We start from the raw sequence: 13,538 nt of genomic DNA, 5'->3' as shown, positions 1-13,538 counted from the left end.
AGAGCAGGTAAACAACACACGTGCTAGGTGGAAACCAAGGAGGAACGTACTCCCTGGGGACAGACAAGAAGAAGAGAATAAGTGATTTCGCTAGGTTGGGGCTACCAACAGAGGAGAAGAGATAAGAGTCGGTCGACTACGATGACCTACTCTTGGCTGACCAGCTAGCTAGCCTCATCCAATATACACCAACTCGACTACAGGAACAAGCTAACATCAATGGAATGGAATTGAACAAAAGAAGGTTCTAGAACCCAATTTTATATTGAAAATAGGAAACTAAACTGATTGTAAACAACAAGAAAGATTGACTACATTTACAAGTACATGAAATGGACAGAATGAACTATTCCTTAAGCCAAAAATACATGAAATAACCTAGAATTGGGATAAAAAATATTGACAGACGAAAAAGGTGAAATGCGACATGAGCATAAAAATAAAAGATATAAGACTAAACTATTAGAGATAGGAAGAAATGAAAGCTAAAGACCAAAAGTGTCTTACCTTAAGCAGCCACGCGACCACGCGACCACTTACACAACACACTCAGACCGGCCGTTTGAAAAGATCAGGAACAACAAAATGTTGCAACTGCTCTCAACAAAAGACGGGACCGAACGTAGTTGAACTATTAAGTTGAACTATTTTTTGAAGTTCAGAAAAATGCGAATAAAAGCTGAGAAAACTTGAAAGAAAGATGTGAAAATATGTAAACATGTGGCAATAATGCAAAAATAATTGGTTCAATGGGGAAATGGTCGTTATATCCCTTTTTGTTCTCTTTGTTGCATGTTGATCTGTTACAAAATCCAAGCTCCCAACTGTATTTACCAGATTATCAATTGAGTTTACAAAACATTAACATTTATTTCTTGCTCTGTTTGACAGGACAAGTTTTGATACAAATATCTTGCTTGGTAAGCAATCAATTCTCTTCTGGAGCCTACTCTTTTTGGTGCTGATGGATTTTTTATTCACAAATAGTTTGGTATGTATCAAACCCATGACGGCAAATGTAGCTCAAGCGCATTTAGCTCTCTTTTTCTGCAGTTTCCCAATCCGAATTATAATCTTTCACAAAAGAGGGACTTAAAATCTAAATAAAAGTCGAAAGCGAGTCAAAAAAGTGAAAAATTGACAATTTAACTCAAAAGTATTTCTCAGGCTTTAACTTTCCTTTGCAAGGCCTAGGTATCATTTGACAAGGGAAACAAATCTACTAAACCGTGTGATATGGAAGCTACTCCTTCAAAGACTGAGCCTGGTAGTGGCAGTACAGGGTTGTCCAGGAACTTTGGGGCAAGATTTCAAGTAATTATAACTGAGGCACTTTGAAATTTAGCGCCATTTTTTTTTATAAATACTAACTATTGGCCAAGGTGTTGTTCACTATTTACAAAATTTGAGAGTTATTCATACAAAATGGTCATTCATAAGGTTGTGCAAGACAAAATTGTAAATTGGTACCTTGAGGGACTCACAGAACGTGCAATTGCCAAAGGGCTCTTTGAGGGTAATTCCTCAGTTCATTACATTATTGTCCAATATAAGACAACTGGTCATGTCAATGAAGGACTCCAGCTCTCATCAATAAAGTAAGGGAAAAAATCGGAAGGAACCTACACCAGAGCATCTCTCAGATGGCCAAAGTGTACAACATGCCCAGGGCCAGCCTCATGAGAGTCATCAAGTATGATCTAAGCTTGAAGTGCTTTAAATTTCAAAGAAGGCAAGCCATTTCTGTTAGAACAGTCGCAAAAAGGCTGCAAAGAGGCCATCAGATCAAGAATTTGTTGATAGCTGAGCCGGGGCTGCAACCATCTAGACAGACAAAAAGATTTTAATTGTTCAACAAGTCATGAATTGCCGTTATTCAGCAAATCTAGAACACATTCCAGCCAATGCTTGGAGAGTCTTTTTGCCGTAACATCCTGCTTCTGTCATGATTTGGGCTGGGGTGTGTGATAATGGTCAGAAGACACCCTTGGTTGTCATTCCTCAAGGGCTAAAGGTGAATACCAAAATCTATATTGACCTTTTGGAGACAAACGTTCTTCCATGGATCCAAAATCAACAATGGGACCATGGTTATTGCTTTATGCAGGATGGAGCACCATCTCATACCTCCCGTCTGACCCAAAAGTGGTGTGAAGACAACTTTCTTTCATTCCGGAACAAGGATATGTGGCCACCTTCCTCACCAGATCTGAATCCAATGGACTTCTCTGTTTAGTCCATTCTGGAGAGGAAGGTTGCCGGAAGAAATTACACCAATGTTGGTGGCCTCATCACAACCTTAAAGGCCGCATGGGACGATATGCCTGCTGACCTGGTGCGACAAATTTGTTCTTCTGCCAAAGAAAGGATCAAAGCTGTTGTTTGTTCAAAAGGTCATTACATTGAATGATGTTTTTAAACATCTAGTATGCCAGAATATGTACGAATATAAATCTTAATTAACTCATTTGAATTCGTGACCTTGTGACGTCGTATTTAGTCCGTTTCTTTGCCCCAAAGTATCTGAACAACCCTGAATTCTCTTCCAGGAGACTAACTCCTAACAACGCTCATGGTGCATTTAGACGACCCCGGTTTCGACAAACACTGGCCACATATGGCTTTCACATGACATATTCTCGAACACATTGCCATATATTTCAGTTGGAACCTGCTCCAATTTTCTGCGATAACGGGTGACCTCGGCATGATCTTACCACCCAAGAGTGAGCATGACCAAAATAGGTTAATTGTAACAAGCACTTCTTTACAATCTTCCATCCTTTTGGGTTTAATTAGTTTACAAATGAGTAAAAAACGAGCTTAGATGGAACAAGGCAAACTAAAATTGATGATTGTCTTAGCAATTTGAAATGACTCACCTTACCGAACTTTCGACATGCGACGGCCTGGGAGGGGAGTCAACTTGATTCGGTGGTGAATAGTAGTAAATCAGGGTTACTTTTCACTAGTGGTTGGTACTTTGACCTGGAATGAAAGCTATGAAAGCGAGATAAGCGCGGTAACGCGCATGTCATCTCCCTGTAATCATGACAGTGACCCTAACAAGCCAGCGTTCAAATAATCAAGGATAGTTGGACTTGCTTTTCTCTTGATATGTAGTGTTGATGCAAAAACTAAGTCACGATGCCAGGCGGGAGAAGTTTAGAGTCATTATATTTTTGCATCAACAACATTTCACCACATTTTCCCCTTTATTCGAAGTGTGATGGGTGCAATTTCGGATGCCGCTCATATTTCGTTGATGAATCGATGTGTTCTTTCGCCACTCTAATTTCTTTTTTTCAGTAGTATGTTTTGATGTAGACGCTTCAAGACAATATTCTAAGCCACGATTTAACCCGGGAGCTCCTAGGTCGACATTTTCGTCAGTATGCTTCTCTTGCGAATCAGCTATTTAGCTTGAAGGACCTCAGTTAGGGTTCTCGACTTGAGCAAAAAAGAGGCACTGCCGAGCAATCAAGGATCAAGAGCGAGTCTTGAAGCAACCCTTTCTTCGAACCCTAGAAAGGCAGGGTAACGTTTCGACACTCGGTTAAGCATTTTTGATTTTACTTCTGTACCCTCTTTTGCTAAAGACGGGAGCCGGGAGAAAAGATGTTCGTAACGTGGGGTTCAAGTTGTGGCAAAGGTGTCCACAATAGAATCGATGAAACTGTGTCGTTACAAAATTGACAGAAACTGGAAATTTGATTCAACACTTTTCTGAAATGCTCCTTGAAGTAGATGTGTATGATTCCGACAATAATTCATGTGAACTGGCCAATCAGATGGAAGAAAACAGACCTAAGAACATTTTACGGTACAGTTCTTGGTCATCCCAAAAAGTAAGGCTTGCCATATGCATAAGAGTACGTCCTGTACTCTGTTTAATGAATCACAGTTTGAAAATGGCTCTTCTGTCGCGGTTCACCTTTTCATAAGTTCAGGCCTTGCCCGCACTTTAACCAATTGTTTTTATTGAGTTTATATTTTGTGATGCAAGTCCCCTGAACCCTAATTGGTAGCCCTAACCATGGAGTAAAGAGGTTCTACAAGCTAAAATAGCTGATTTTCGGTAAACGTTATTCTCCACCGATTAGTTGGCGGTGCTACTTTTTTAAACTTAACCTAACCTTATCAAACCTAACCTAACACGATATTAATAGCTTTTAAACTCTCTCTCCAAACCGTTCTAACAGTTTGTCATCAAATTTAAAAATGAGCACGGGCAACTACAGTTTGTGAGGTAAGGCCGCTGAACCCTAATTGGTAGACCTAACCATGGATCGAGTAAGGGAGGTTCTGCAAGGTGAAATATCTGATTTTCCGCTCTGAAAATAAGGCTTGCCATAAGGAAATATCCAATACTCGTTTAATGAGTCAAAAATTGCAAAGAGCTTCTTTGCCTGGGTTTGCCTTTTCATAAGCTCAAAGGGAATTGATGTAAGTAATAATTTCTCTGTGACTTAGCACCTACAAAATCATAGGACATAAGTATAAGTAGTTTGTTGTTTAAGTCCTGGCAGTTTAGCAACTCTGAACTTATTTGAATACTGGGACCAAATATTTGCATTATAATAGTACATTAACAGAAAAATGTACCCATTCCATAATGCTACTGTAAACCGTGTTTGAATTAATGAAAAGAAGTAACAATAGTGGCCTTCAAGTGGCTACTTTGTTTCATTCAAATGGCTAGTTTTGAGCAAGCAACTGAGATCTAAGAGGGCTGACTAAGTGGCAAAGCTGTTCGCGAGCACGTGTTGGCGGGGAAGAGATTAATGGAAGAATCTCGTGGATATCCCTGTTAAAGAAAACTGTGGAGAAAACCAAATTGAAATCGTCACCATGGCTGAACAAGTCACTGACGGGGTTGGAGACATTGTGCACCAATTGGGGCCCGCCACTGAGTTGCCCCAGGAGGGCTTGGCGAGGATAGCTAAGCTCACTGGTGTGAGATGGGATGAGTTGCCTGTGATGCGTCCTCTAGCCGGTAAACGTTATTCTCCACCGTTTAGTTGGGGGTGCTATTTTTTTAAACTTAACCTAACCTCAACTAACCTTACCTAACCTAACCTAAATTAACCTAACACGATATTAATAACCCTTAAAGTCTCTATCTAAACCCTAAAATATTTTGCCACAAATTTAAAAATGAGTGCCGCCAACTAATCGGTGGAGAATAACGGTTTCTCTCCTGAAGGCCCTTATTACGAGGACCTCTTGGACCAGATCAAGGGCGCAGAACAATGCCTCATTTGCTTCACCGACCAGAAGGATTGGAATGTGGCGTGCCCGCCGTGGATTTTAGGGGATGAAGAAATAAGGAATGTTCCTGTGGGCATGGTGGTTTTTGATGTGTCTTTCCGCTTCAACAATGTCCATTATGGACGAATTGCCCTAGGCTATGACATTGGAGGAATTGCGGCTTTCATCTTAGCAACCAACGTGGATCGATTGCCCAATGTGCATTTCCACAATTTCCCGGATACGATTGAAAGCATCAGGCACTACCACGATAGCCCTCCCGACAACGTCGACTTTGAAATCACCGTGCTGATAGTGACTTGCTCGGAGGTGGAATTAGTAGCTCTTCTGCTGAGCCCTGAAGTGCCCCTGGCCACTAAGGTCTTGTCAACGTACTTGACCATGTTCCCCAAAACTGGTCATTTGTTCCATCATTCTGTGACCCAAATCTCATTTCACTCCTTTTCGGCCTCCTACGAGATAGACATCGAGGCGGTACGGGACTTGCGTTGTTCGGAACGATACCATGCCTTGACAGCCATCTACTCCCTCGGTCCGGCCTTTTCTCGTCATGATAAACTGAGGGATCAGTTGTATGACGGATACAGAACTGCTAAGAAGACTGCTAACATCAGGGAGATGACAAAAGCTTCCTTCATGGCAATTTACGACAAGTGCGAAAATCTTGTCCAATTCTTGACGCCTGCGGTTCTGGATTATATTGGACGGATCTTGGCCTTGAACACGAACAAAAATGTGGATTTACATGTTACCACACCTAATTTGTTGCCCCATGATCAGGCTGCTGATTTATGGGGTTGTAATAAGTGGAGCAAGGCGCTGTACAAGCAAATTCGTTTAGTGTACCAGAGGCATGGTCTCACCACCATTGATTTGGCTGACAGAGCCTCGACCTTAATTGCTGCAAGTATACTGGAAATCGAGCCAGAGCTCCAAGAAGAAAGAGATGCCTTATATGCGGCTGTTGCTTTAGCCAAGGATAAGCCTTATATTGGCATGCAAAGAAAACACATTGATGTCTTGAATTTTACCAATTTTCCGTTTTGGGCAGTGGTGGGGGCCGAATATCATGGCATTAGTTTGGAAGAAAAGGAAGCTGAAGAGTGGAAGACGTTCAATACAGACTGGCTAATCGAGCACTTTGCCTTTGTCTATCAGAGAGGGATTGCCTCAATGATGGCTCGGAGTATCCCCAGTCCATTAATGATCAATGCCATTCTATTTGCCAAAGAGAACGATACCGCTAGGCTGGAGAAGGCCCTATCGTCCTTGCCTGCCAATTCTGTGGACATCATCTACTGGACACTCGCTAAGGACTCAGATCCCGGATTATGGTACCAAAGAAAATACGAAGAGAAGGCGGCGAAGTTAAGATCTGAAATGAGAGCAATTGCCCTAGAGGGCCATGACGTGAGGATGAAGTGCTTCATGGATTTCGTGGATGCCGAGATAGAGGCTACTGATAACCCCGCAAGGAAGAAGACCTTAAAAGATTACAAGGCGGGGAAAATCGCCCAAGCTAATGCAGCGATTAAAAAGTTCGACGACGCGACTTTCAAGATGCCATCTCCCCGTCAATAAACCGATTCTGTTGCAAAGGTCACCAAGAACCTGAATTTGTCCGTTAATAAACATTTTGTTTCGCGTGTATTGAGCTACAGGTATTATTCTATCACCCGGGCGCCTGTAGAGCCGGCGTTATCACCTGGCAATGAGGGAAAACAATGTCTTTACACTAATTTGTGTTCAACAAAATTCCTTTTATTTTACAATAAACTTGTAATGTATAACGTAGGGGTCCTCGGACCACGCTCATTGGTGTGACTGATCTGAGAGCTGAAAATTCAAGCCTGTCACCATATTTGACGCAAAATTTGTCCCCGGAAATGGGTGTGGAACGGATGAGATGCCCATCTGAAACGAGAAAGTTATGTTTAATTACAAACATGTGATGGGTCAACCATTTGCGATGCCTCCATTCTCCAAGTTTTAATTTTAGCTACTTAGCTACTCCTCCAATCCGTATATAGCTATTCTCGTTTTGTGGCTTTGAAGCCACTCAGGGATGTGCCCTTCAAAAATAGGAGCACTGAATAAAACTATCAAAGTAACATGAGCAACTTGAAAAGCCTCGGATGTATTATTTGATCAGTGAGATGAAAAGTTTGCGTTAACGAATTGAAGGAACACCTAAAGAAAGAAAATCCAGTTCGTAACAGAGGCATGTTTAGAACAATTAATAACAGAAAAACACTGTCAACCAAGTGACAAATTTTTCCTCTATGCGATTTCCAAAATATGGTACTTGGTTTGCAGCAGCTCTCGATAACTCAAATTTTATTTGATCCAACAACATATTTCCTCTTGAATGATCCGGTCGAACAATTCAACAAAAAAAGCAAAGAGAGCGAAAGAACTTGTTGAATAAAGTACGTTCGTTAGTCCGGCCAAAGAAGGTTCTGGCAGTTCAGGTAAAATAATTACGATTCTCTCGGATGGGGAAAGCAAAACGTTTGGTCCGCTTTTGTACGGGAACACGTACGAACTGAATCGAAGGAAAATACATTTCCAGAGGGCTGGCTACCAGAACATCAACAGAGGGTAGAATTGAACTCGATTTGGTTAGTTCTTTTAACATTACGTACACCTAGAACCTAATACACTGTAACATAAATGGTAATAATCTATTCATATTTCCAAGTGCACATTATTTATAAATATTTTTCACTAATTCGAGATGGACCGAGTTGTCTTTCTTGTCAATGATCTTCGTTACTCTCCAAGCTTTCAGATTGTAAGCCTTTCCGAGCTTTGTTTAAAGGCGTCCAGGTATGGATGAAACCCAGTCAAAGACTGAGGACATGTTTCACCTAGATTAACCATACACTTTCGCAAAATTCGGTCTGGTGAAGTTCCCTGGTCTCTCCCACGTCCTCTAATGTTATAAAAACAACAGCAAACGCCATTTGTAGATGGTCAATGTCAATCTGCATATGGCAGTTTGAAATTTTCGTTTTGCATATGACATGAAGAACGAAGAAAATGGAGAGGTTTGACCGACATGTCTCTCTGAATCATATCTTAAAGAGCGATTTGGAGTGAGTTCTTACATTACAAAGATTCAACTAAACGAATCTAGTTTCTTTTAGTTTTAGTTGAACCTAACATTCTTAGTGCCACGTTTAGAAGGCGGTGAATACATCAAGGGGATCGAATTTTTGCGTCACCTTGTAGAACCACCTCGAAATAGTTGCGGCCTTTTAACCATTAATGGCCGACCTCTCTTACCTGAGAATGAGATCCAAGCAAAGCAATGCTATGCGGCAAAATGTCCGGAGTTGTGAGTTGGCGGAAATCCGGCGGAGGCGCTCCACCCACTGAAGGCAAAGTGAGACCCGTTCCATTTTGATTGTTATTGGCAGTGCTCGGCACACTTGGGACACTGCCAATGAGCGACGAGCCAGTTTGGCCGTGTGATCCTCCCAAAGCTGTGGAGGACGTCGAGGAGGAGGAGGAGGAAGAAGAAGAGGAAATCACTGCTTTATGCATGGGTGGAAGAGCTAACGAGGCCGGAAGCTTCTCGTTCACATTGATCTCAGGGAAGATGGTACTTAAGTTAAAGTTACTCAACGAGCTGCTTTGATTAGGGGGCAAATGGTGGCTCATTTGCTTGCTCGCAGCAGAGCTATTGTGGCCCGTGTAGCCTTGAGACGAGAACGACATGCCCGCTGAGCTCGTGGAGACTGATCCGGATTGACGAGATGCGGGCGTGTTAGAATAGAAGGTGTTGGGCCCCATGAACGTGCCATAACTCATGGAGTTCATGGAATCGTCCGTGGGAGGTGTGAGAGTTTGCAGAGGAAGCAGGGAGTTGTCAAACAACGGACCACTGAAATACTGCTGATCAGAGCTCACATGGCTTGAGCTCGATCGATGATGATGATGATGATGGTGGTGACAATCCAATTGTTGATGATGAGAGTTGATGGCCTTGGACTTATTGGACTCGTTCACGGCTGATTTGTGGTATAAATATTGCTTCGTCGGAGAGTTGGTAACGCTCACAGGGATCGTCTGACCCAGGTCCGAGGCGAAATGAAAGTCCAAGGAGCCAATGTCGGTCCCAAAGATGTTTGTAGCCGGCGATGGACTCATGGAGCTGAATTGAAAGGAGCCTAAGTTTGTCTGATCACCAGTCCAGTTTCGAGTGTGATCTTGGGTTTGATGGCCGGTTCCTTGATTCACCACGGACAAGCCCATTGGATCGAAACCAGGGTGGTTAATATGGCAATCCAGAGGTGGATTCACATTGGGATTGCCAATGAGCGATTCGGCTGAATACGAAGGTCTCGCCCTGGAGCCACTCGTTGAACGTGAACTCGTTTGCCGAGGTTGCTTGGGGACACGGTATCTGTCATCTAGCCTAGAATCTTTCACATCCTTCAGAGCCTTGCTCGAGGAACTTGCCGGCCGTTTGGCCGTCTTCTTATTCGAGCTCGAACTCAGCGCTTGTTTGCTATTGACAAGTTGATTGACAGAGAACACTTTACTGTGAGCGTCCGGGGGAGCCATTAAGCCATAAGGTTCGGTGGGCAATTGCGGGGGCATGGGATTGGAGGGGCGGGAACGATGCTTCTTACTAGTGCAACTGGCACTCCCACTGTATTGAGGACTGGCAAGAGTTGACGAGGTTGCGGGGCTGGGACTTGGGTAACTCCGGGCATAATAGTCATTTCTTTGATAGTCCTGAGGAGTATAATGCATATTCTGATGCCCATGATAGCCTTGGCCATTACCATGATACCGAGTGGTTGAGCTGGTTTGATATGGATTGGAGTATGCTGATGAGGCCATGAAATCTGGTGCATGGCTGGGTACCGTTGGGAGTGCTGGGTAATGAGTGGGTAAGGGATGGAATTGACTTGTGCCCATTTGGTTGGAAGGCTGTGGGTTAGGTGCCATGGACCCCAGAGTCGAGGTGAAGGTCGTTGGCATACTGGAGGTGGTGTTGCTGATGAGTGGGGCTGCCGAAGTTCGGGGCCTCTCTGACATGGTTTTTTGGGGGGGAGCCTTCTTGGACCCTGATGAAGGGGTCTTGGGAATTGAGGGTTGAACCGCCTTAGCCGTACTTTTGGTGGGTGATCGAGGGAATTGAGGAATGGGTGAATCCATCTTCCGTTCCGGGAAATCAAACACGGACAAATCTTTCCTTGGTTTCTTCAACTCAAGTGGGGTCGCCGACGGTTGGGCCATCTGAGCTGGCTGAGGTTGGGTCGGAATGCGATTAGGCTTTGGATTAGGGTCCTTAAACTCTTTCAGCGACTCGTCTACACGTTTCAACTCCTCATGAAGTGAGGAGAGTGCCTTCTCAGTATCTTTGGGAGGGAGATCTTCCTTGACCTCTTTGTCATTGTCCTTGTTGGGTCTGAGCTCTTGGATCAATTTCGATGCCTGGGTTTTGGGCTCATTGAGCACCTCATTGATGTTGGGCAACGACTCGGATCGCATCTGAGTGGGCGGGGTTGGGGTTGGAGCAGGGGTGACGGCTGGCGACCCTGTTCCCACGGAATTAAGCGAGACCATGCCAGGCGAATTCACCATGGCAGTTTCACTGGGCTCGCCAATATTGACCGAAATCTGACACAAAGCGGCTATGCTATAACTGCTCTTAGACTTGGATTTTCCCTCACTCGTTTCAGGATCGGATCTGACCCTGATCTTTTCCTTGAACACTTTCACCTCTTTCGGAGGATGCTTTTCGTCCTTCTCAAGCTTACTTTTGGGCTCCCCTGGCTCCTTCTCTTGGAGTTCTTTGGTCAGGTCAATGGTCTCCATCGAATCTTCTTCGTGATCCGATGCGTTGGGGTCCTCAGAGGCCAAAATGGCGGCCGGTAACGAGGCCTCCACTTTGGCCACATCTTGGATGCCCATCACTTCTTTCTCTACCACCACCACGACCGGGTTTTTCTTCTCTGACGCCTTGACCTCGGCAGCCATGTCGGCCTCCTCCTTCTTCTTCTCCTTCTCCTCCTGGGCCTTCCGCTCTTTCTCTTTGTCCTGGGCAATCTGCTTCTTTGTCCGCTTCTTCTGGCCTCGACGACCGATTCTCAACCTCCGCAACTCGGACAAGTCCAGAACACTCGTTTTGGGAGCCGACGAGATCACATTCACCGTCTGAACGCCCGCTTGGCCACGGCTCAAACGCGGCAACGGCCACTTGTCGACCTGATTCACCGTCGGCATGAACACGCCTCCGCTCATGAAACCCGGGACGAGATACTGTGGCGTAGGCAAAATGGTAATCTGAGGCAACGTTGGTGGGGCGGGAACTCTCTCCACCACGTCAACTTTTTCGGACACGACTGGCCCAGGCATGGAAGGCGGAGCTGGCGCCGGAACGAGAGCCGGAACGGGAGCCGGTGTGGGTGGGTGGATTTGCATTGGCACGGGTAAGGGGGTAGGTGGCCCGGTCTCGATGACTTCCTCCACGATAGGCTGGTTATCAATGACCACATCGGGCTGATCGCGCACCACCAAGGCGTACGAATGATCCGAGGTGTGAATGGGGGCCACAAACACATCTTCATCTCGTAACACGGATGTAGGGTCAATATTGGCCTCATGGCCTTTCTCTGTCAACGACAAAGTATTCAGATTAGTGCCAATGAATTCATTTCATCTCATATTGCACGGGCATGGGTACACCAGGCGACTAATTGGTGGGAAGCCTGAAGTTCCCCAAGTTTATTCACGATTTGTTTCCCCAACCTGCGAGGTGTGCCCATTCTAAAATCAGAATATCGAAATAACGCAAAAATGCGGTTACGGGTGCGGAAATTTATTTATTGACATTTTTCTACGTAACCGCCCTCTTTATCAGTACATTTATTAATCCGCTTCATCCATGACAAATAGGCGGTTATAATAATATCTGATAATAATTTCCTTACTGCCGCATGCCAGACATGGCTGACCGTATCCCCAGTGATATTTTCCCAGCAAATTGGGACATCCCACATCCACCTATAGCCCAGACTTGGCCCCATGCGACTGTATTCTGCTCCGAAAGGTCAAATCACTCGTGGCTGGGCAAAATATCAAATCACAGATGTAGTGATTTTTGTCGTATTTTGATATTCAGATTTTAGAATGGGCACACTTTGTATGTTTGGCCCTCCGAGCCAACGATTGAACGGTCAACACCACAACCCTCTGAGGAAGTGGATGGGTGTCGCCCACCACCGACGTCCATTAATTTAAACCTAGGCTCAAGGTGCCTAAAACTTCTCCTAATATGTTTTATGTTTCCATTGAACATCAATCCCCGCCCCACCCCCACACACACGCCATCAGCTATAAAGACACGGACCGACCCAACCTTTGCCAGGGGACAGCCGGTCAGATTCTCAAAACCCTACCCTCCCTCCTTCAGCCCCCGTGCGGCCTCGGGGTGGGGCTAGTATCACTCCCAGGAAGGAGGGCCTGTGTGTCTAGCTACCCCTGCCCCGCCCCCCAGTCATGGTCCCGGCTGGGCCACTCACCTAAAGCTTTGGAGCTGGCCCGATCACGTTGGACGCAATCAATGACGGCCTTGATTTCCCGGACATTCAACTTGTTGAAGTCGCTTTCACTCAAATCGATGTCCAACTCGACCCGAAGAAGTTCGCGCAGTTTCCGATTCTGTCGCCAGAGCCCACGCATCTTGCGTTCCAGGGCGGGGCCCGCCCGTCCCGCCCTAACCCGGGGAGGCCGGGCCCCCGTAGGACCCGAACTAGGGGTGGTCTCATTCGAACCCGAGGTTGGGGCGGGGCAGGTCTGGGCGGCGACCAAGCTCTGAATGCGATGAATGGCCCGCTCCACGATCTCTTTCTTGCTCCACTTGAGGCCAGGGCCGTAGGGGGCCGGGCCTGTGGGGGCCGGGCCTGTGGGGGCCGGGCCGTCCCATTTACCCGAATAACCGGGCAAGAGCGCGGCCAACTCACTCAGTAGCTCGTTGAAGCGATCGCGCCGGAGTTTTTCCCATTGGCGAAATCGGGGATCGCCCACGCCCAGGGCCCCGCCCAGGGCCCCGCCCAGGGCTATCGGCTGGGGTTTCGAGGAGCGGGCTATCCCCGTCATGGCTGCTAGCGGAGGATTGGTCATCGACGATATCGAGGATCGTCCACCCCCCAGGCCAATCAGACACGCCCTGACATTAACTCACTCAAAGCCATTGAATGGCTGAAATGATTGATGACGTTTTGAAATCCTGGGTTTGTTATTGATCA

General features: G+C 45.7%; 2 protein-coding genes across 2 annotated transcripts; one reads left to right on the top strand and one right to left on the bottom strand.

Annotated features, from left to right (window-relative positions):
- Positions 1-4,719: 4,719 nt before the first annotated feature.
- Positions 4,720-6,919, top strand: LOC131881845 (uncharacterized). The gene is made up of 2 exons (XM_059228824.1): positions 4,720-4,996; positions 5,207-6,919. Exons 1-2 carry the CDS (start codon positions 4,852-4,854, stop codon positions 6,850-6,852), a joined length of 1,791 nt encoding a protein of 596 aa, XP_059084807.1. The 5' UTR covers positions 4,720-4,851; the 3' UTR covers positions 6,853-6,919.
- Positions 6,920-7,010: 91 nt separating this feature from the next.
- Positions 7,011-13,538, bottom strand: LOC131881844 (mucin-6-like). The gene is made up of 3 exons (XM_059228823.1): positions 12,813-13,538; positions 8,560-11,903; positions 7,011-7,185 (listed from the first exon to the last, which is right to left on the bottom strand). Exons 1-3 carry the CDS (start codon positions 13,411-13,413, stop codon positions 7,084-7,086), a joined length of 4,047 nt encoding a protein of 1,348 aa, XP_059084806.1. The 5' UTR covers positions 13,414-13,538; the 3' UTR covers positions 7,011-7,083.

This window comes from Tigriopus californicus, chromosome 6 (genome assembly GCF_007210705.1).
Source record: "Tigriopus californicus strain San Diego chromosome 6, Tcal_SD_v2.1, whole genome shotgun sequence".
NCBI lineage: Eukaryota > Metazoa > Arthropoda > Copepoda > Harpacticoida > Harpacticidae > Tigriopus > Tigriopus californicus.
The sequence above is the reverse complement of the archived record's forward strand: the minus strand, read 5'-3'. Positions and strand labels throughout refer to the sequence as shown.

What these genes read in the sequence shown, in the direction of transcription:
- LOC131881844 (XM_059228823.1), bottom strand. Translation starts at nt 13,413, where the DNA reads ATGACCAATCCTCCGCTAGCAGCCATGACGGGGATAGCCCGCTCCTCG. An exon ending in GGCCAGCTCCAAAGCTTTAG is followed by an intron (nt 11,904 to 12,812) that starts GTGAGTGGCCCA and finishes TGTCGTTGACAG; the next exon opens with AGAAAGGCCATGAGGCCAAT. An exon ending in TGCTTGGATCTCATTCTCAG is followed by an intron (nt 7,186 to 8,559) that starts GTAAGAGAGGTC and finishes TTCTCGTTTCAG; the next exon opens with ATGGGCATCTCATCCGTTCC.
- LOC131881845 (XM_059228824.1), top strand. Translation starts at nt 4,852, where the DNA reads ATGGCTGAACAAGTCACTGACGGGGTTGGAGACATTGTGCACCAATTG. An exon ending in TGTGATGCGTCCTCTAGCCG is followed by an intron (nt 4,997 to 5,206) that starts GTAAACGTTATT and finishes TCTCTCCTGAAG; the next exon opens with GCCCTTATTACGAGGACCTC.